The sequence below is a fragment of the Rhinolophus ferrumequinum genome, chromosome 5, assembly GCF_004115265.2.
Source record: "Rhinolophus ferrumequinum isolate MPI-CBG mRhiFer1 chromosome 5, mRhiFer1_v1.p, whole genome shotgun sequence".
NCBI classification, from domain to species: Eukaryota; Metazoa; Chordata; class Mammalia; order Chiroptera; family Rhinolophidae; genus Rhinolophus; species Rhinolophus ferrumequinum.
The window spans coordinates 8,913,344-8,937,217 of NC_046288.1; the positions used below are offsets into that span (position 1 = coordinate 8,913,344).

The window sequence follows — 23,874 nt, forward strand, 5'->3', positions numbered from 1 at the left end:
GTGGCAACAATCAGAGTGATGACAAGTGTGGCACAACTGCAGAAAAGCAGCACTCATAACTGATACAGAAGGTGGAACAGTTCCGAATTTTGGGGGAGAAATTATCTGATTGCCCTCTACTTTGATGATAATTGTGACCACTGTTTTTTGCGTAGTTAAATGTGCTAAGCACGGTACCAGGCACTTTACACGCTGTCATAATGAGAAGCCAGAAGGATCTTCTATTCTGTTTCTATCTCAAAGCCCTCCATGTTCCCAAAATCCTCTCCCTGTGCCCAATGGAACACGCAGTCCAATGGAACACACATTCCAGCATAAGTAAAATCTCCTCTATTCTTAACCTCCTGGTCCACACCACTTGCTCTCACCAAAACCTTGCTCTCTCAAGGTACTGGCTGCTTTTCCTTCTACAACTCTGGTATTGGGCCTGGGAGTTGTATTAAGTGACTCTGTGTTTCTTATTGTCCCTTCTAGACTATTTTCCCTCCCTCTTTTCTAAAAACCTCTACCTTTGAATCTCATGTCATCGTATTGCTGTCATCTGCCAATCTAAGGTAAACTCTTCTCCTTTCTCTATATGTTAGGTCCTTTTCACCTACATGCTCCTGTCTTATTTCCTTTTGACTCCAATATACATATAGAATATTTTTCTATACACTATATTTTAATTCTTTGATCTCTTTTTCTGCAACGATCATTTCCTCTATTTCACATTACTTAAAAAGATAGATCTTGACTGTCTAGAAAAGAACTTACCACAAAAAATTCCCATGTGAATTCTGTTGGACGGATGTAAAAGTCTCAGAACTGGTGTCCTGTGTCATCTTTATCATGTTTAAACTTCCTGTATGTATTCATGCCTCCATATATATTTAACATATAGCTCACCTTGATGTAGGTGAGCTTGCCTTGACCCAGGTGGATTGCCTTTTTCATGGTTTAAATTTTGGCCAGTGAACATAATATCTGAAACATTCTATCTCAGCATGTTTTGGCTTTAGCTTTGCTAATTATATCCTAGCATAGTTTTATTACTATTATTATTATTCTTATCATTATTAACTATTATTAACATCATAATCATCATTCAATTATTATTATCGTTATTATTAATCAGCCCCAAATGGAACAAAAGCTGTAATTTTTAATATTGCTTATGCATGAAATTCTCTTCAAAGTAAAGCTTTAAGAAGAGGAACTATGACCAGGAATCACAGTAGCAGAGGATACTCCTCTTTCTTAAATTTCGTGCAACATAGGAAGAAAATTTAGTTTTATTGTAACTGTACAGGCTGGTCAGGAAACTGTGAACATTTAGCCAAGACAGGTTTGACCTTTTGATTATGTTGCTAGATTAAAGGTCCGAGGTAAATAATCAGGAGGATAATAGCGAGAATAACATTTTGTATTTCTTGGGAGAGACACTTCCTAATACTTCCCATCAAATATTAGATGACATATATTATGTAAAATATCTTCCCTCTAACAAACAAGGTATTATTTGGGCATAGGTAGCATGTACAGATTTAAAGAAGAAGAGATAAAATAATGGCAGCAACATTAAGAAAAGGGTATTAAATGTAGAAAACCCTTATAATTCAGGAACTGGGTACTGTGAAAAGGAGTGAAAGCAGGTGACCTGAGAACCCATCACCATGACAGTCAGGATGGAGAAGGTGATGGAGAGCAGAACACTGAGGATCTGGACAAAGGCTGAGACCTTGAAGCTAATGATTTATGATAGAGCTATTACTGATCCTAAAAGAAGAGACTAGGTTACTTAAAAGGAGAATTGTGCCATGAGAACACCTTTGTCTTGAGTTGTAGAAATATGCCTAATTTGACTAGAGGTGGACATTTTTCTACATTAATAATGTAGAAAGAAGCATTCACCACTCCTCCCAGGAAGACACTCACAAAAAAGGAAGTCCTAGGGTCACCATGAGGATCAGAGTGAAAATCCCTTACATCTGCCTTCACATTGAATGACACTAGAGCTTCAGCACATTATGAAAAATGCTCACAGTTATGATGCTGAATCATCAAAAAAGAATACACGATTTTTAGAACTCTCGATTGAGAAACATTCACATCAAAATAGTTCAAGTCTGGCAAACTCAGGTTCTTCAGAATGACTTATTAAATCCCAGGTGTCTAGATAGCTGAGGTATAGCAATATGCTCCTTCCATTAAAATTCTCTAGTTAGTGGACTTAGAGTCAGTGAAATCATTAGAATGTTTTCATTATTTTTCTTTTATTAAAATGAAATCCTCTCTACATACAGAATATTTGCCAAAGTATTATTTTTAATGTGGACTTCAAAGTACTAATGACATACTACATCTGGAATCTCCCACATATAAAATAGTAAGCCGCAGATGTTACACACCCAGGATGTTTAACAAAATCTAAGCTGTTCAGATTCCAGTGTTTGGGAGTTATTCAGGTCACCTGAAAATGACTTTTCTGCCTCAGTTCATTCAAAACTCAAAACTCTCTTGAATCAAGAGCTGCACAACCAGTGTGACAAAGGCTTATAGCTAATTATTTAAGTCTCAATAGGAAGCAAACAGGCTGGGAAAGTAGATTGAGGAGCACAGTTTTGTTTTGTTTTGTTTTCTTACTCCAGATTCTTACTACTCAGTGTGGTTCGTGGACAAATAGCATAGGTATCGCCGGGTAACATGTTAGAAATGAAGACTCTCTCAGTGCCCAGCCCAAGCTCATTAAACCTGAATGCACTTTAACAAGATCCCCTTAAGCGCATGAACCTTTGACAAGGAGCGCAGGGAGCCTATCAGACAATTGATTGGTTTCCACTCTGACAGTTTCTAAGGGAAGACTAGGTAACCCTTCGGCTCTGTTCAGTGAAACTTTTTGTCTGAAATGTAGGTCTTAAGAACCCAAGTACTGGGAATACAATCTACTTGGAATTAATGCATTCATCTAGTGGGAGCTCTGTGACAAATCCGCCCTTGCACGCAATCCAGTGAGTATAGTCAGTGCCTACGAGACAGGGTGTGACGAGATGAAGATGAATCTAGAAATTATTATGATATTATTTTTTATGGTTGAAACAAACAACTGCTTGATTTCAGTTTGATAGACTATTCCTGGAAAGCCTGTTGCTGTGCATCCACTCAAGTGCAATTTTTAACTAGCTTTTTTCTTTTCTTAACATGATGGAGAATGTTGCTAAAGCAGCTAACGCCCATACCCAAGTAGGTAACCACAGACAGAGCATTATTTGACAAATTAATGTTTCATTGATTGCATTCATATTAATATGTGGTATTTATATCGGGGCTTTAAAAATAGAGTAGCATCTTGTAACAACGTGATCTATTATTACACGGATTTGAATATCTGGTTGACATGCTTAATTCCAATGAAAGGCAGGGTCTATTGGTCTACCTATTCATTTCAAGGCATGGGCTTTTAAAGAAAACAAAAATGGAGCCTTCTGCCAGAGGGATAAAGGAAAGAATAGTTTAAATTTTCTTTTTTGATCATTTAAATGATTTCTTTCTTTGAAAATTATGCTATTTGCTGTTCTTCGCTGTACTTTCTTCTCTTTCTGTTTTCATTCTGTTTCCCATTTAGAGAACAGAGTCTATTAGAAAAAGGAGCAAAAATTCAAAGCCTGACAGCCTTAAAGCAGTGCATGTCAAACTTGGTTGCATGTTGAAACAACTGGGGAGCTTAAAAAAATGCTTATTCAAGGGCCCACCTCCCATAAATTCTATTATTGGTCTGGGGTGGGGTCATGGTATCAATATTTTTTAAAAGCTCCCTTTAAAAATCTTTGATCTTAAAGATAAGAATAAACAAATTTAAGTGTGAAAATTGACACCTAAATGAAGACTAAATTGTATATATATTGTCACATGGTTCCTGTGTGGATGTGGTTCACAGAACTATCCAACTCAAGACCTCTCAAGGGAATATGTCCATTTCCAAGTTTACAGATGCTCATGCAACACAATTCTGAGTAGTTAGTGGACTTTGAAACTACGGCACTTTTGCAGTCAGTCAGGTCTAACACTATACTAACACGATGTGGGCAAAAGTATCTGTAGCCACTTAGAAGAGAGGATTTCTGACCATTGTGTGATCTGATGCAATTATAGAAGTGACCTGGTAAAATAATGGTTATTCTTAAATTATATCAATGTTCAGTTTAGTTGGCAAGAATGTCAGAAAATAAATGCCCACATAGGAACTGAATTGAGACAGATTCAGTAGAGAGGAGAAGGACCAATTAAAACGTGCTTTGTTCTCCGGTATGTCTGCTTTGCATCCCGATAGAGGATGACTAATAATCAACTCACACACAGTGGGGAAGTCAGAAAGAAGAGTTTTATGAGGACAGTATAGAAAAGGAGTTTCCTTTAAAGGCTGTAATATACAGGCTAAATCTTACACTTTCAAGTCAGATTGCTTGAGTTCAAATCTCATTTTGACGACTAGTTTTGTGATTTGAGGCAGTTACTACATTGGTGCTTTGATTTCTTCCTCTGTAAAAGGGGGTAGAACAGTAGTTTTGGTAAAGAGTCAATGGGAAATCTTTGTTATGTGCCTGGCCTGTGCTATATAACCAGTAAATATTAGCTACCAATATTATCAACTTTGGATCCAAAATGAACCAAAGCCCTCAGTTTCGCAAGAGTGTCCAGTTCTAGAAGATCAAAATGTGTCTGTAAGTGTTTGATTCCTACCTGAAAGCTGAAAGCAAAATAATAAGTTTTATTTTGACTTCCTCTTAGATAGCTAGCAGCAACGTGGTCATCTGTCAGAGCACCAAGGAGAAAAGAAACTTCCAGAAATATAAATCTGTAAATAAGAGATAGCCTCATCGATCTACACAGCCACTTATCCATGCAAGGAAAATAAACTGAAACTGTCCACAGGGTTGAAGTGGAGTGCTATATGGCTGACTTTATAGTCAAGTTGATAGCAAAACTAATTTTCATAAAAGAAACTCCAGTTTTACACTGACTTTTATATCTTAAAAGATCAGAGACTTTTCAGACAGGGTTTTATTTTTTTCAGTTTCAAAGAAGCAGTCTGGAAAAAGGAAAAAAATTAAATTAGAAAATATTTCCTTCTTTCCTACACCCACTCTTCTGCTCATCAAAAAAGCTACAGGCACTAAAATTCATTAACATTTCTATGAACATAAATGTGAAATATTCATTTTCATTAAGTAGTCTACTGAATGTGGCAAAATCAAATTTATCTAAGGCGATATCCAATGCTGCTAATTTCCTTGACAATGGGGACATAAAGCAAGGGAAGTCATGAATCATTCATGAAGTTCAATTTACTTCTGTTATTTTTGGTGTTTAGCATCCATGAATAGAAAGTGTGTGGCATGTTGTAGGTGCTATTTTTAAATTATTTCAGATCAGAATTAATGATTTGGCAGGCAGCAATAAAGTAAGAATGATTCAAAGGCTTTGCTGGTAATTGTTTCATATTTCATATTTTTCTCGTGTGTATATGTTCATGTATTCATAACATTTTTTTCTATATTCTAATATCCTTTATAAATGAGGATCACTTTAGAACCAATATGTTAGGCACGCACATAAAGTAACTTACTGGCGATGTAACTAAATTGAATAAACTCCCAGAGTTCTAGATTTTAAGGCTGAAAGAAATTTTTAAGGTTATATACTTACAGCATATCAGTGAGGAATGTCTTCTACATTAGTGTTGGTAGGTGGCCATTTCCAGTGGACTGAAGTGTCTCTGTGGGAGGGGGTGGCTTGAGCAGGTACTTATTTCATGAGTGGGCACCTTGGCTCACTGGAAGTATTTTCCTTAAATTCTGCATCTACCTTCCTGCAACTTCTGCCCACCTGCCTGCTCAGTGTTTCACCAGCACTTAGCACACAGAGCACATGTGGTCACCACTTAAGAAATGCTAGTTGAATTGAATTGAGTGGGTTAAAATCTAGTATTGAGTGGGTTAATTTTATGTGTCAATTTGACTGGGCCACAAAGCACCCAGATATTTGGTTAAACATTCTTCCTGCTCCTCTGAGGGTGTTTTTGGATGAGATTAGCATTTAACTAATAATAGTAGACTGAGTAAAGTAGATTGCCCTCCCCAATGTGGTGGGCCTCATCCAGTCAGTTGAAGGACCGAATCACACAAAAAGATTGGCCCTCTTCAGAGTAATAGAATTCCTCCTGCCTATCTCTGAACTGGGACAATCAGCTTTTTTCTGCTTTCAGATGCAAATTGAAACATTGGCTCTTCCTGGGTCTCGAGTTTTCTGGCCTGAGGACTGAAATTACACTAGCAGATCTCTAGTTTGCCAACTCACCCTGCCGATCTTGGGACTTACCAGCCCCTATAACTACATGACCCAATTCCTTATAAAAATCTCTTTTTCTATATATATGTCTTACTGGTTGTGTTTCTCTGGAGAATCCTGTCTAAAACACTGGGCAACATCAAACAAGGTTTTGCTTCTATATGACAGCATTTAAAGCATTCAGCGATAGCTGCTATGGCTCTCTGAAATTTTCTTTTCAGACATCTTGGTAGCCTCCTCTGAAGGAAATTATCTTCATAAGGCATTTAAGAACTGGACACAATTCTCCACATGTGACTTTATAAGGGCAGACTTTTGTAGAACTTCTCCTGTCTCATGTCTGGACACTATGTTTATTTTAATTTCCAGGTATTAATGTAACACATCATATAAATGAAACTTAGCATTTCAACTTTTCAAACCTCACATTTTCTCAGGGAATTTTTCATAGTTAAGTTAGGCCATTTTATTTAGGTAGGCACATTTTTCTTAGTATTCATTTTTATGAACAAGAAACCAGTTTTATTTTGGAAATAATCAAACATGACTATGGCTTGACATTCTGTGTACTTGTTATTATGAAGCCATTTAAATCAACACAATGACAATACTCTGAGAATAGGAGATAGATTGAGTGGATGTTTCACTGAATTGAATACATTAAGACAATGCCTACATTCAAAGTTTCCAAATCTTAAAAAAACAAACAAAGAGAAAAACAAGAAGCGAATATGAAAATAACCAGTTATCACTAAATGTTGCCTTTGTTTGATAAACTGGCTGTGGTTCAGGTATGAGGGATATAGACAGTTAATGATTCAAGTGAAGCAAAAAAAATTATAGTGACTCATCACATTTACCAGCCTATTAAAATGTCTAAAGTAATTAAAATGTTAGGTTTTCCCCTATCTGGCTCTTGATTGACACATTTACAATCTTCAATTGTTGAGATAATCTTAAAGCATAAATATAAAATTGTACAAGTGAAAGAATATTTTATTGCAAGTAAAAAAATGTCTGCCTTAAATAAAACCAGACTTCTATCTTCTAAAATCTAAAAGACTTGAAGTTTGGAGTCAAGAAATTTAGCATATATTCAGTCCACAAATATTTACTGTTAAGTACTAGACTAGGTTTTAATTATTGTTCTGTGAATAAAATAATGATCCTTTCCTTCATCGGTTTATAATTCACAGAGAGAAGAAACAATAAACTAGTAAATACTGCATGAGAAACTAAGCGAATTTGGAAAGCGGAAAACTATGGATTCCTAATTTAGATTGATTGTCAGGAACGCCTCTTATTGAAGGTGCTATCTTACGTGAGAACTGAAGAATGAGAAGAGGAAAGCCAAGAAACCATGATGGTCAAAAGCATCATGGATTGTGAAGATAATGAGGTGGAAGAAAGATTGATCTGCAAGAATCAGAGTCCGTGGTGTTGGAATTTTGTGTAGTAGTAAGCAAGGAAAAGATGGCTACAGCTGAGAATTAAGATATTGAGGAATGGAGGTCACACAGGAGATTGAAAGTCAAATTAAGAAGTGTGGAGAGTTGTTTGGTGCGATGGGAAGTCTTTGAATGTTTTTCAGTGTAGAAGTAACATGATCCCATATATATCTTGCAAAGATCTCCCTGGCTCCTGGGTAGAGAATGGGTTGAAGGCAGTCAAGAATGAAAGCACGAAGACCAATAAAAAAACTGCTAACAATAATTCAGTAAGAAGTAATGGTGATTTGGTCGCAGTTAAGATTGGAGAGAAGTGAATGGTACTTGACAATAGATTGTATGGGAGAAATGTGAAGGACATGTTAACAATTAACCTTACGAATCTAGTTGGATAGTGAGATCAAGGAGACTGGAAGGGAAACTCATTTGGGAGGAAAAAAATCGATAGTTAAGTTTTGAGCAAATTAGGTTTAAGATGCCTTTGAAACATAAAAATAGATATGCCAAGAAGAGTGCTATATACATCAATCTGGGGCTTAGAAGAGAGCTGAGTTGGAGATATAAATTTGTGGATCATTGGACTAAAGATGGTTTGTAAAGAGAGGTCCTTTGTGACCTTTCTGAGAACAGTGTCAGTGGAGGTGGGAGATGGGTCTGGAAGTTCCAGATTACAGTGAGTTGAGAGGAAGTTGAGGCACTAAACAACAGATGTAGACCATGCTTTCACGTAGCCTGAACTGAAAGAAAGTAGAGAGATTAGGAAACACTTAAGGGGAGATATGGGAGTAGAGCAGAGGTGTTATACAATGAAAAGAGTTTTCAGCTTGTTTTTAGGCTGTGAATAAAGAGGTAGCAGAGAGGGTGAGAATGAAGATGTCAGAGATTAGGGTGGAGGTGTGTGTGGACTTGAGAAAAATCAATTCTCCGAGGAGGAAGAAAGATGGAATCCTGAACATACGGGCCAGGGTCAGGTGATAAAAGAAGTAGGGGCACCTCTGCCTCTGACATACAGGGGACTAATATAAGGGTGAAGATAGAAAGAAGTTTAGAAGAAAATGGATAAGCGCACTGAGAGATTTCAGGCCTGAAATGGCTTCTACCTGTTCTGGATACAGTGAAAAGTGACACTATTTTTTGATACTGAGAGGGTGAGATTAAGGTTGAGATTTTCCTCAATTGTTGCTACAGAGAATGGGAAAAGGCACCTGAATCCTCCATGATTATTATCCCAAGTCCTTTCTATCTCTCCATGAGGCTATCAAACCTTCACATGACAGCTTTACTGATACCAGATTCCAAACCATCTTAATACTGAAGTCCTTCATAGATTTTGCTACACGCCATTCACTCTTTTTATAGCATCCCAGGGCTATGAAACTATTAATCTGCCCCAAGTTGAACTAAATTTTCAATTTAACAAAGCTTTATGACCTTTCCAATTTTACTTTATTAAATGACATTTTAAAAAAAGCAAAACATCTTTAATTTGTCTCAAAGGACGTAACCAAGCAAAATATTTCCCCATTCTTGGGATTGTGATGGAAGAGCGTACAAACTATAGTACATTTTGTAAGGTAGGTAAAGTTTCTAGTCTGTTGGTCACAAAAGTGTGATTGGTTCAAATTTACATTGGCAGAATGTCTACTTTATCATTCTTATTTCCCAGCTGATACTAGAGTCTCTCATTTGTAATCACTTTAAAGCTTAGTTATAGTTGTCATAAATTGTCAGTTCAGGGAGAGCTGTTCCATCAAATAACGCAACACATGTTTCTTTGTGAAGAGTTAAAAATAGATAAATAAGAGATTCAGTATTTATTAATACTTTGCTTGCAGCATACCAATTATGTACTTAGGCAGGAACAAGCAAAGCTCATTTAAACTCCATATTAGTGCTATACGTTACTTTATCACTAGGAATTATTACTCTTAATATTTAAGATCTCTACATTGGTTTATTTGTTGCTAAGACGGGATACATTTTAAGTAAAACATTAAAGCTAAGAAATATTGTCATTTGAGAATTTTACACTTTTTTATTTTATTTTATTTTTTCAGGTTAGCATAAATGGAATCAAGAACTACTTGGTTTCCTGCTTTCACAGACTATCCTCTTTCTGCAGTTGCAATCATTTGACCTTTGATCTAAAAGCAAAATTCTGCTTCAGCTTCTGTGATCTATTTTAACCTTCATTAGAGATAATTTTAGGAAATACCGACCGATCTTTGGCTGATTCAGCATCCTCCACCTAGCTGAGAGTGGCTCCAGTTGGTGCTATATTTCTAATCATTGTTCTGCTCCCTGCTCACCTGTTGATTGCAGGATTCTATGATAGTTAGATTGTCTGGGTTTGGATCCCCACCTCACCACCATCCTTGCCCTGTGGCCCCAGTAAGTTATTTGACTTCTCTGAGCTTCAGATACTTCATCTCTCAAATGTTTTTAGATATACTTATGTTAAGGAGGTGTTATTTGAATGCTTAGCTTTGGTCTGGCAGATAGAAAGCAGTTCTGTGTTATTTTTCCCACTTTCTCCCAAGTTTCTGCTTTTATAGAATCCTCATTTCACAGACTGTTACAGACCTGAGATTATGCTTTCCTTTAGGTAAATAGCCTTAGGGATTAGAGTTCTGTGACCTGCAGTTGGATCACTTTAATGATCATTACCATCTGTCTGCATTCCTACATATTAGCTGACTTCAGGGTCCCAGTTACTATGCCTCATCCATCTGTCTAGACAGCTGATTACAGCGTACTGAATTACCTCAATGAGTATCATATGCCTGGGTCACCACCTATGGCCTGACACCATATTTTATAACTTTGGACTATCTCGCTCTTTGTACTTCTCCCTTCCCTGCCCCACAAAAGTCATGTTTTATTTCTGACTCATTTATAGTTTTGGTCATTATATGATATGATAAGTGGACCTAAAAGTTATCTATTTTCTAAATATGAATAAAGTAAGTTGCCTACTTAAAGAAAATATATACGCCTATATAATAGAAAAACTCAATATGTGTTGTAAAGTAAAACATGCATTTTGGGAGAAAATAAATGCCAATAATTTTAGCATTTGGCAATGTACAACACAAAATCAACTTAAATACTTTCAAAATCCATTACTTCTTTAAGCGAATGAAGTAAACCATAAAATCTTCTAGTTCCAAGAAGATATCATATCTTAACACTATCCAGCAGAAGCAAAGGTTAAAAATCACAATCAATGGAAGAGATATCAAGCGGAAAAGGGAACCCATATGAAGCAACCCATGGCTTATTCTTTTCTTTCCATGTCAGTTCCAAAAGCTAATGGTTTACTTGCCTAGCTAAAATTCTACCTTATTTAAAACATATCACTAGCCACTAATAAATAATTGAGTCCATATTTCATTTCCACCTGTTGATTTTGTTTGTCATTGACATTTAAACCAAAAGTCACCATCAATACTTTCACATATCAACATCTGTCAGCAACTTATTTATATAATGCGTTTTAAAATTAAAATGTTAATTAAAGACTAGCTCATGAATTTTCTTGTTCATTCCAGGTTCTAGTGATAGTAAATTAACATTTATGTTGAATCTATGTCTACATCTACATAAGCATCTTTATCTATTTCTATCTCTATATTTACTAAAACTAAATTTTTTTCTTTTCGTATATGTGCTGCCAAAGTGAGCACAAAACTAAAAAATTAATGCAATTACTTAATCATCAGACAATCAGGAATACATTTATTCTTTAATAATACTATGAAGTCACCTGGAATTTTCCCATTTTCCTTTACTGTTCTGATGTTTATATCTGGAAAGTATTTTGATCTATATAAATATCTATTTCTCCCAATCCATTAAGTGGTATGGTAATGCCCCAAATAAGCGATTGTAACTTTCTTTGCCTCTGAAAACCCAGGAAATGGCCTAGGCCTGCTATTCACAGTAAATGGGCTCAAATGCCAGATTGTTGATGGCTAAGAAACAATGAAACAAAGATAGTCAATCAGATTAAATCTTAGCGACTAAAACATTCAAATTGCTAAGAAAGTAGTCAATGGAAAACAAACAGCCCAAGAGTCAGCCCAAGACTGACAAATCAAAATCAGTCACTAAAAATGAAATGCATCAAGTCTTTGGCCCAAAGCACAAGCTTCGTAATACCATTTATCATCTCGTTCTTCCCATGCAGAAAGACAAATGCACACAAGACTTTTCCATAGTGTTTTTCTAAATGACAACAATTTACAACCCTTCAGGGGGACAGACTATAGAACCATAAACAACTTCACAAAGTCTTTACGTATTAAAATATTTTTCCTCTGTGATTAATGCAGCTTGGGTATAGGAAGGCCGTGGGAGAAACTCCACTCAGAAGGAGAAAGCATGAGTTCATAAACTGTCTAGCTAAACTAAGTAGACTTTCTCTAATGGTTCAAAAAGATAACTGCATCGAAATGACCCTGGAGCCACTGATATAAGGGAAAATGTCACTAGACTCTCAACCCCTTGAAAAGTTGGCAGTGTGATATTGTTGAAAATATCCTAGCACCAATTACTCAGCGCAAATTTGAATTTAGTTGGGTCAAGCAAACATCCCTCTTTCTCATTTCCCACCCAGGTAACTCACAACTTTCAATCTCCAGAGTGCAGTTTTGTTCATCCAGAGGATATCTTCGGAGATCCATCATACACGCAGCTGTGGTTGTAATTCTGTCAGGAGAGAGAGAAAAGATAGCATCGTAAGGATGATGACTTTCATATCCAGGCTTCCCGGCCCTCAATCATGTTTACCAGTTGGCATAAAAATTGTCTGATTCACAATGTTGAAGGCAGGCACATTAAATTTGAGTCTTTCTTTGCTGCTCACTAGTGGTATGCGCTTGAGCTAGTTAATTGATCTCCATGAGCATCAGTCCCCTTACCACTCAAAACACCTACTGAATAGGATGGTGTGCGAATTAAGAGATGTGCGCTCCACAAATGATGGTCATTACTATAGCTATTATTAGCTCATGGTCCTTCCTGTATTTACTAGCATCCTAGCATTGTCTCTGCCAGTATCTGCAGCAAGTCCTGCCTTATAAGTAGGAGGACATCTACATTACGCATTAAAGTCTATCTTCCTCTCCAGCTACAACCTAATAAAACAACAACAACAACAACAACAAAATCCGTCCTCTATAACTTTTGGTGCCTCACATTCCCTACTATTAGAGAGGTTTGTCAGATTCATCTCTGAGATCCTGGTCTACCTATACTCAGCAGGTAGCATTTAACACTCTCCTAGGATTGTTTTTCATACCATATTTACCAACTTCAGTTGAGCTTATGTGTTTATGCAAACCCCAGGACCCCGACTCTAGATATTTTACCTTGGTTTCCATAACCCCTCTGTTTTTTTCTTGCTTGGGCTAGTTTTCTGTACTATAGAGTCTGGGAGTAACTTAAATCCTTATGGCTATCCACTTTTCTTTTTTAAAAAAATGACGTGGTTCTCTCTCACAAAGTAATGTACAATCATACTTGTAAGAATTCAAAGGATTCACATTTAATAATGTTTGCTTTCTACCTTAATCCCCAGGAGTTACACCACTGGAAAATTTCCATAAACACTCTGTGTGCAAATAGAAGCACAACTATGTCTTCTTAGGGGGAAACTTTTTCGACAATAGTTTACCTCACCCCCTGTTCTGAACCTGTTTGTTTTCATTAACAATGCATCTTGGATTTGGTTTTATATCAGTAAGTAATAAGCTGTCTTAAAAAAATTTTACTACAATGTGTTCAGTTGTATGGAAATACCATAATTGATTTCCCCAATCACCTTTTGGTGGGCATTTACATTATTTCTTGTCTTTTACTTTTACAAGTGAAGATGCTCTGAATATGCTGGTCCAGTCTACTTTGTCTGACTGCATCTGTTGGCTATTTCTAGATAAAAAGGTAGATGCATTTTCAATTTTGCCACATTGCCCTTCTAGCGGTTGTGCCAATTTATGCTCCCATCAACAATGTATCTAAATCTGACAAAGCACTTCCAGATGTTTTTCGAGGCTGTCAAGGTAAGTTATTGTTTTGGTCATTTATGTTAGCCTAATAGATACCTTCTTCTTAAACACGGTATTAGGAAAAAGCCTTGCCCTTTCCAGTTTCTCTTTGGCTTTCCTTACGAAAGTTGAGTGGGTAGACATTGGGACAGTCCCTTTGAAGGCATTCTTAGACAGATTGCTGGTCTAATAATCAGGTTTATTTGAGCATTAGGCAAGAGCAAAAGAAACTTGAAGTTCTTTTTTAAAATTTCTTCTAAATGTTTTACAAAAACTTAGAAGGCTAATTATATTCCAGAATTTAGCACATAAAAGGATTTTACTAGATTCTCTCTTGCTTCCTGCTTCCATAATCATATGAATTGATTAATTTTTTCACTTAACAATATATCATGGATATCTTTTGTTATCTGAAAACACAATTTCACAGCACTATTTTTATGGCCTGCATAGTGTTTCAAACACCCTTAATGAGAAAACACAATATCTATTTAAAAACGCTTTAAAAATTATCTATCTACTTTATTATTGATTTAATAGCTGCTTATTAATTTAAAAAATTGTGAAGATGTGAACATTCTCTAGAAATTACTAAAATGTGGCCAATGACTTAGCCAATGCTTCTCAACCACGGATAATTTTCCCCACAGGGGAGACTTGGCAATATCTGGAGACATTTTTGATTATTGGGCTGGTGGTGCAGGCTTGATACCTGCACCTAGTGGCAGAGACCAGGGATACTTGTTAATATCCTACAGTGCTCAGGACAGCTTCTAACAATACAGAATTATCTGTTCCAAAATATCAGTAGTGCCAGGTTGAAAAATGCTGCCGCCATGGTGGTTTTCAAACATTAATAAAATCAAATATTAAAACCTTAACATATAAAATACAAATGAAATAAGTAAAAGCTGCATTTTGTTTATATAAAATTACCCTATAAGTTCAAATGTTGACATCTATTTTAATGAGCACACAAATTTGAAAGCAGGGATTATGATAATTATGGTTTAAATCTCCTGCAGCACCAATTATTTTTATGGTGTATTTTATTTGCGTGGTAATTGAGAAAGTCCTAAAATAGTGGAACACTTGCTTCTAAAAATCTTACATGACTAGCCATGGGCTACCCTGAGTTAATGGGAAAAAAACAAAAACAAATGTGTGTGCCAAGTAACCACATCTATAATCAATGACACCTTTACAAATTGTTCAGATGCATAGGTGCTTGGTCTGTCGTAGGTGCTTAGTGACGGATTACAAGGAAGATTTACTTGCTTCAAAGTAAAAGTGCTCCGTGCTCTGTGTAAATTAATCTGGCTGTATAAATTAATGTTGTGGTGGTCTTAAATGCATTAATATGTAACAGAGGAAACAATACAGTGTACTTGTTTCTTATTATAGTTTAAAATGATTATAATATTTAAACATAAAGTTGGAATCAAATACCACTTGTGGGACTATTAAAGAGTTCTAGAGATACTTGAGAATATCATTTGAGTTCCACTGGTCAGCATATCTCACTTAATTGACCTCATTTTCAGACATGTGTCATCTGGTTAGTTAACCACATCATATTAAAATTAGGACATGCATTGAAATCTTACACTGAATCACTGATGTTGTGAGGCTCTGGAGTTTTTACAAAGCAATTTGCAAAGCTAACAAAGCATGGTCTGTAACATAAATAACTAATGTCTCACGGATATGGGTACTACAATTGTGAGTAATAAAAAAGAAACCAACTTTTGGAAAGCATAACTGAATTTACTATCGCTATTCACTATGATCAATCCATTCATCAATCAATAGACGTAAGAAATCTAATTGACATAACCTCAGGAAACCATACGTCACACCAGAGGCTTGCCCATTACTTGATATTTTTTTTAACTATGATCTCCTGGACCAGTTAACTTCTCCTGTTCCAAATCTCATTATGATACTACCAAGAAGAGCTGAGTAATCATAACTCAGAAAGGGAGGGAATCAAAGCAATCCAGGAAGTGGATCTGTAGGAAGTACCTGGCTTTCTCTGGAAAGAACTGACATTAGTAAAACAATTTCTTTCTCAGGATCTATCCGCTGAAAATTTCAAGTTTTCAAGATAATTTCATTGGCCCAACTTGGATTAGGTGCCAAAGCTCCTGAAATATTTTAGTAAGGGCTGGAAGGAAAGCCACACACATACATATATGGTCACTGAGAAGGGAAGTGTCCTGAGAAGGGAAGAATCACTGAGATTCAGACAGGGAGGAACTCCTAGATGAGCAGGTACTTATACATTCATGGTGTGGCCTGTAGACATTTATGCAACAGAGTGTTGGTCTCTGCTAATTTAAGGATTTGGCATTTCTAGATTTTGTAATGCTTATGGCTAAGTGAGCTGGGGGCCTTCAGCTCTTTATGAAAAAGGAAAAAATGCTCAGAAAGAATTCCCAGGATCATCAACAATAAGAAAGATGTCCCTGGACAAAGTTTTTTTCAGCTCTTCTGTCTTCTGGGTGAGAAGCAATAGTGAATATCTCTAAGAATGACTGCTCCCTCCCTGTTTTTCTATTTGTTCACCTTGCTGAATGTAACTGCCCAGCAGTGGTTAGTCAGCCCTGCAAATAATTAACACATCCACATGGAAATATACTCACATGCGGCCAAAGCACCCTTATATTCTAAATCTTCCATGGAATCAAAGGTGCCAAAGATCACAAAACTGAAAGGGTTGAGAGCTTCAAGATTGAAGTGTTTTTTGAATTTTGTTTCTAACTTTCCACATTCAAGTCATTCATTCTGAGTATGTGAAAATATTATTGAAGGCACAATACAGCAGTACCAGCTAAAGGCAAAAGCATTAACTGACTGTTTTTCTAAACATAGACTTCCCACAGGTACAGATTCATGACAGCGTCACATTCATCTGTCTTCTTTCAAAGACATTTAGAGTGGTTTACATTATAATCCTCTTTATTGACATTTTGAAGGTTAGGTCAGAGCAATATAATAGGCTGTTAGTTAGAAACTATGGTCCCATGATACTTGGGAATGAATGGAAATCATATTGCTGTATTATTCATTTATTAAGGTGTATGCTGCATGTTCATTGAACTTAAGAGTCACTGTAATTGCAAATCATGTATATTTGATGTCTAAGGGCAGCATGACACTTATTGCTGACAAAATGCAATCCAGGATGTCCTGGTCCATCAGTTGCTTAAAACCTAGACACACACACACACACACACACACACACACGTACACATACGTACACATATGTACATGTAGAGAGCACTTATGCAAATAAGAATGTGAATTTAAATAAATGAACAAATTATATACACACGTGCAAGTTTGGGATTTTCTTATAATCTTCAATTTTATAGGGATGAGCTCCCAAGTTTTAAACCTGATCTCTGTAGAACATAACTGTACAACTTAATAGAATCTGTATTAAAAGAATATGAGAAAGGAAAGGGGAAAACAAATATGAATATGCTGAATTTTAAACATACTCCTAAGATTGGTGAGTAGCAATTATATAATATCAGTAAAGATTGAAGAATGGCTTCTTTTGCCTCCAGGCTGCACCCTTAATCCATGTAAAGCATATCACCCAAAGAAACTGGTGAGAAAAGATGGATGGGTTATAGCCAATGAGTACATGGATTTTGCTTCCTATCTAACATTTGCTGAGTGGTGAAAAGAATATCTATTATCATCAGAGTTGGCACCAAATTTTATTTTAGGTAGGCTACTATGTTTAGGAAAATACTTTGGTATTTGAAGGTGAAATCCTGAATGCCTGAGACATGAATGATAAGAAAACAGAAAGAGATAAATTACTATGTGAGATTTAGGAGGAATTTACGTATGGGAAGCAAAATAATGAAGTAGCAAAAAAAAAAAAAATTCAGAACAGTCATAGTGAATATTCAATTTTAAAATTTTTGCATTGCTATGATAACTTTTTCTCTATTTACCTAAACCAAGCCCCACCCTCCCTCACACACAGAGTAAATCCTTGTGTAAATGTTTTATTTTTATTCTTGGAAAAGGGCTGAATTCCATGTTTTGGCAGTATTCATGGAACAGTATTCTATAAATTGAACCAATTCTCAAAAACTCTGTTCTGAAACCAATTCAAAACTTCAAAGCCAGAGATGGCTAAATCATGTAAACCCTTTGGGAAGCCTCAGTAATCCTGGGGAAGGCTCTGGAGTCTCACAAATAATGGATTGTGGGTTTAAGCTACTCACAAGGGGTAGAATGACCTGAGCTAATAATATAGAATCTTATATGACAGGCACTGTGCTAAGCATCTTACATACTGTATTAGTTTACTGTTGCTGTTGTAACAAGTTACCACAAATTTAGTCGCTTAAAACAACACAAATTAATTTTGTTATAGTTCTGGAGGCCAGAAGTCCTAAAATCAACTTTTCAACAGGGTTATGTTTCTTCTGCAGTCTTTAAGGGGAATCTATTTCCTTGTCTTTTCCAGCTTCTAGAGTCTGCTTGCATTCCTTGGCTCATGGTACCTTTCTCCGTCTTCAAAGAGCACCATTCCAATGTCTGCTTCTGTCCTCACATCTCACTCTCTGACCCTCCTGCCTTCCTTATATATGAATACATATGATTACATTGGGCCCATCCAGATAATTTCTCAAATTCTTAAATAAATCACATCTGCAAAGACCCTTTTAAAATGTAAAGTAACATATTCATGGGCCCTGAGAAATTAGGGCATGGATATCTTTGGAGGGCCTTTATTTAGACTGCCACACATGTATTATTTAATTTATTACTTAAAATACATTTTTTATGTTGAAGCTATTTTTATGTCAAATCAAAGAAAAAGAAACTGACACTTGATAGGATTAAGAAACGTTTCCAAGTTTACATAATCAGTAAATTATGCTAGACTCGAGCTAAGGATTATTTTTCTCTCCAGTTATTATTTTTCAGGCCAGTCTATGCAGAGAACAATTAGTTTAATAAAATTTCTCCCACAAGCAGTAAAATAAAAATAAAAAATAACAATTGACCTTACCATATATTTTTAGTGTCCATTTGGGTATCAGTAATTCAGGACATTCTCTGCCCAATCAATAGTGAGTATAAAAACGGTACAAGACTTATACCAGGAATGAGGCAATATTGTGAGCATTGAGGCTACAGTAGTTAAAAATATCTAACTGCACCTTCATGCTGTCAAATTTTCTTTTGTTTTTATTTATTTTAATATAGTCAGGTCTCAGAAAATAAAAGACAACGCCACTATCTATTGGTTTCATAAAATAGCCAGGTAGGATGTGCTTGTCTCTCATTTGGGACTATTATCTTTGTAATTTTTCTAGAAACCCAAATATCTCACATCAGGGATTATTTACATTATCAAGAAAGCATGAAAACATTTAGGAGAGAGAGCGTTCTATCCTACACTTACTCGGTTAGTGGCAATTGGACCAAATACGCATTAACTTTGATTTGGGATATTCCATGAACAGAGGTATTATGTAGGTGGGATGCAGAGTGGAACAAGGATAGAGAAGAGGGTTGTCATATGCACATGCAAGTTCAATGCTTGCTACATAGTAGTCACTCAATTAACCGTAGTTACCACTTTTAAATTAAATGCTTTTTAAATAAATACATGCAGGTAAGATTACTAATACAAATACATTGTAAGAGTAACACATGGGCATAGTAAAACACCTGGAAAATACAGAATATTATACATAAGAGAATTAAAACATCTGTAATTTCATTAGTACAATATTATTATTAACTTCCTTTCTTCTAAGTATATTGTTTAATGAAGTTGAATTCACATTGTATTTAACAATTTCATTGCTGCTTCTTGCCTACCCTTATAGGTAAGATTTGTCTTAAGTCATTGGTACTCTCCATGAACAAAATTTTAATATATTCTCAAGATTCTGTTATATAGATACCCCATGATTTTCTTAACCATCCTTGTATTGGATGCCATCATTAGGTATACTTTGGTGATGCTTTAAAAAAATCCACACTACCTTCATTACTCTTATATTTTTATTTTTTTGATTTCAGGTTTCTGCTTTCTTTCCCCCCCTCTGTTTTTTATTCTTAGTGCTGAGTGTTAATGACACTCTTCTCAGTACAATCCCAAGCAGTCATTTTCAGGTAATTAGCTACACACCAAATGTTGGGTAAGTGAGCTCATTTTTGCTCATTTTTGTTAGGCGGGGCTGATTCATGAACCACTTTGTGAATATGAAAAGCAGTTCATAACTCAGAGAGGCTCGGGGTGGGAGAACAACAAAAAAAAAAAAACAGGAAAAAAACCGGTAATAATAATAAGGCAATAGTAATTAATCAACCTTTGTGAAGGATTCAGTGCCAATCTCAGTCATGTTTTACCATAGATGTCTAGCTGAGTTCAAGAGAGATTATTTCCCCCAAATTATATCACTGTATTCATATATCTGTGGAGAATAAGAGCACGTATTAAATTTCTACAATGTTTGATGTTTCCTAGTAACAATTAGCTGAGATATGTGTTAGGGGGCAAAAATAATAAGGCTACCCTTCCATCTTTATTCTCATCATCTTGGTCATCAGGAATTTCTGTAGTGGACAAACTGTGAGGAATTAAAATAATAACAAGCCCTTAAACAATAAGAAGTGACTTAGAAATTGAAACATCAGTCAAAGAAAACATTTACCTTGAATTGAATGCCATGACTTGGTAATCAATAAGCACAGATAGATAAACAAGGACTCAGACAGACTTAGGAGGTAAAGTACAGAGACGGGTCTTCTTTCACAGTTATTAATTTTTTTGTCTTATCTGCAAAAATACTCTGTTGCTTTGCCACATGATGATTTCTCCCAGAACAAAGAGCTGACACATTTACTGAAAGCTAATCAGAGTACTCTTGAAATGGTATTCCTGAAAGAGCGAAGGAAGATTCAAGGGTGATAGGACATGAAAATACTGCATTGTCCCTCTGTCCTACCCTCATCATACCATGTGGCCATATCTGTTTATATTCCTATCTTCTCACATGGAAGGCAAGGCCTACTTCTGAACCATCACTGCACGCTCACTGCCCAGCACAGAGCCTAGCACAGAAAAACTTTTGCCTACTGGCTGCAAAGCAATCTGCATAGGAATGGTAATTAGAGAATGTAGCCATCAAATCCACTGTGCACAGAGAAACATTAGTAGTGGCTACTTGGGCCAAGTCACCAAGGCCTGGGCCAAGCCAGCTTGTTCCTCTCTCTGCCCCCACCCACCATCCAAAAAAACAACAACACACACACACACACACAAAACAAAACAAAACAAAAAACCAAAAAACTTCATTGTTTTAGGACACAGCTTTCTGTTGAGAAACAAAACAAAACAAAAGAAAACCCAAAACAAATACAAGTGAAGCAGGAATATAAATTGTGCAAAATTTCCAGCTCCCTAGGGAATGAGAGCAGGACTTGGGAACGTCATTCTTTTTCTTTTGAAATAATCAATACACATAAAAATATTCTGAAATTAGTGGGCAAATATTACTTCTAACACAACAGCTATAACATTGTGGTATATTCACTTTCAATCTCTCCTTCCAATGTCTGTTGACCTTTCACATGTTTGTAACCATGTTCAGGAGTCTGTTTTCTTCCCTTTAAATCTAAATTTTCCTCCTTGGTGTCAGGCTTGCAAATTTTTTGGTGAAAAATAACATACTTTATATTGGACATTTAGGGGTTTTTTATCAGTTTAAAATAGACTAAAATAAACACTTTCATGAATATACGGCTTTTTCTAGAGTTTGGATTATTTCTTTTGGATAGAGACACAATAAGAAAAATTACTATATCCAAATATATAATTTTTTTGGTTTCTTACAATATGTATGACCAAAATACTTTCTTAAAGGATTGTCTGAAATTATAATGCAAAGGAGTACTAATTTCCCTACACTACTGCTTAATTGGATGTTATACTGTTTTTTAATAGATGAAAATTGGTACTTTCAATTTATTTTAATTTTGTGATTACTAGCACAGTAAAGTATTTTTAGTAAATCTGTACAAATTGTATTTGGAACCATTCTTTCTCTAGAAACTAAAATCATTAGGGATGTATAAATTTATGATTAAAAGAGAAATAATAGAATTTTACCAAATATCAGGCAAGAGTAAAGAGAATTCTATTCTGGATTAACTTTGCTGCTGTCTTGTTCAGTTAATTAGGTGAATAAATATATGTTGAATTTAATATGTCTGTTGATGTATATGTTCATGGTTTTACTGTTAACATTTTTGGAGGTATAAATTATAGAAATAAAAATGTAAAACAAAGCTTATATTGCTTTTTTTGAGTGCATAATGAACACCAACAACATTAAGCTAATTGAAAGGTGATCATTTATTCTAAAAGGCAGACAGGAAGAGGATTTTATATGTTTCCAAGTTAATAATAAAGCCTTCCAGATATTGCAATAATAATAAAATAGGATTTCTGTCCCAGTGTTTTTGTAAAGCATAAATTTCCAAAATGGTGCCACAAAATATAATTGTTTCTTTTCTATTCATTTTTATAAGTATAATGTTAAATAGATAAAATCTGGAGGATTGAGTAAACTCTAGCCGTTCTACATCTAGATGCCTAGTGGCACTCAAGGAAACATAGTAGAGATGCTACACTCCTGTAACAGCAAAAATGGGGAAAGACCCCAACTCTCCAGCAAAGCAATATGGATACACAACGCTGGTGTGTATACATTGGACTACTTAACAGAAGTTGAAATAAATAAAATAGATCTATATGTATCAACATGCCTCACATAGCGTTGTGTGAAAAAAAGAAAACCAAAAATTCTTTTTCTACAAAAACTACATTTATTTAATATTTAAAAAGACTGAATTACATTTCTTTGGCAATCACATGTGTGCGTGTGTGTGTGTGTGTGTGTGTGTAGTGAAATGCAAAAATATACATTGAAATGATGCACATGGCAATTTTGGAATCGTGGTTGTATTTGGGGAGGGGGGCGGGAAGGAGAAGTTACAGGATGGGATGGAGATGGAGCTGTAGCCTCTGAAAGTTCTCCCTTCCTCACATCTTTCATTCCGTTTCCTCCCTCCTGCCCTCCCACCCTCCTTTCCTTCCTTTCTGCTTTTTCCTTCCTTTCCTTCCTTTCTGCTTTTTCCTTTCCCTACCTCCCTTCCTTTCCTTTGTTTATCTTTCTATCATTGTTTCTTTAAAGAAAGATAAAGCAAAAAGGGCAACATATTAACATATTTTTAACTTCTCCATTACTCTCCAATTTGATATCCTCAGATAAACAGATAAATCCCAAAATAACCCACCTACACACTTATTTTAATGTTGTTTTCAATTGGGTTACGCAGTGTTCCTGTCCCCCATCCTAGAATTACCAAAAAAAAAAAAAAAAAAAAAAAAGGAAAGGAATACAGAGTTTCTCTCTCCCTCACATTGACTCTCTACCTAAGTGGCATTTGTTAGTGGACAGTGATTATAATCTTCTGAAATGAGTCCCTTCAGTCAAGAAATCTATCAACTTATATAGATCTTCGTGTTTGAAACTGATGTATATTTCCTCACATTTCTCATCACAATTTGCAATTATACATTTATTGATTTAATTAATTACTTGTTTCTTGTGTGACTGCTTGAATAGATGGTAAGTGTCACGAGGGAAATGAACTCGCAGTGATTCATTTACCAGCATCCAGCCTAGTGTCTGGTAGAGAACTGATGTGGCAATTAATAGAATTAATATATGACTTAAGGAAACACTGAAATCATTACTTCTCTAAAATGATAGAAAAAAGACATGAGCTGTCTTTATTCAAAAACTATGCCAACGATGCTTGGAATACAAATTTAGGATAAAGATCCATTTCCTCTATCCTGATTTAATTTCTTATTAAAAGTAATCTTGGGGGAGGGTGGCTGGTTAGTTCAGTTGTTTAGAGCATGGTGCTAATAACACCAAGGTTGCCGGTTTGATCCCCGCGTGGGCCGCTGTGAGCTGCGCCCTCCTTAAAAA

At 35.7% G+C, this 23,874-nt stretch overlaps 1 protein-coding gene across 1 annotated transcript in view; it reads right to left on the reverse strand.

Annotated features, from left to right (window-relative positions):
• Positions 1-23,874, reverse strand: part of GABRB1 (gamma-aminobutyric acid type A receptor subunit beta1) — a 366,840-nt gene that overhangs the window by 87,784 nt on the left and 255,182 nt on the right. The window contains exon 5 of the mRNA XM_033106608.1: positions 12,403-12,485. Within this exon, the coding sequence (XP_032962499.1) occupies positions 12,403-12,485 (83 nt within the window). The remainder of the gene's footprint in view (positions 1-12,402; positions 12,486-23,874) is intronic.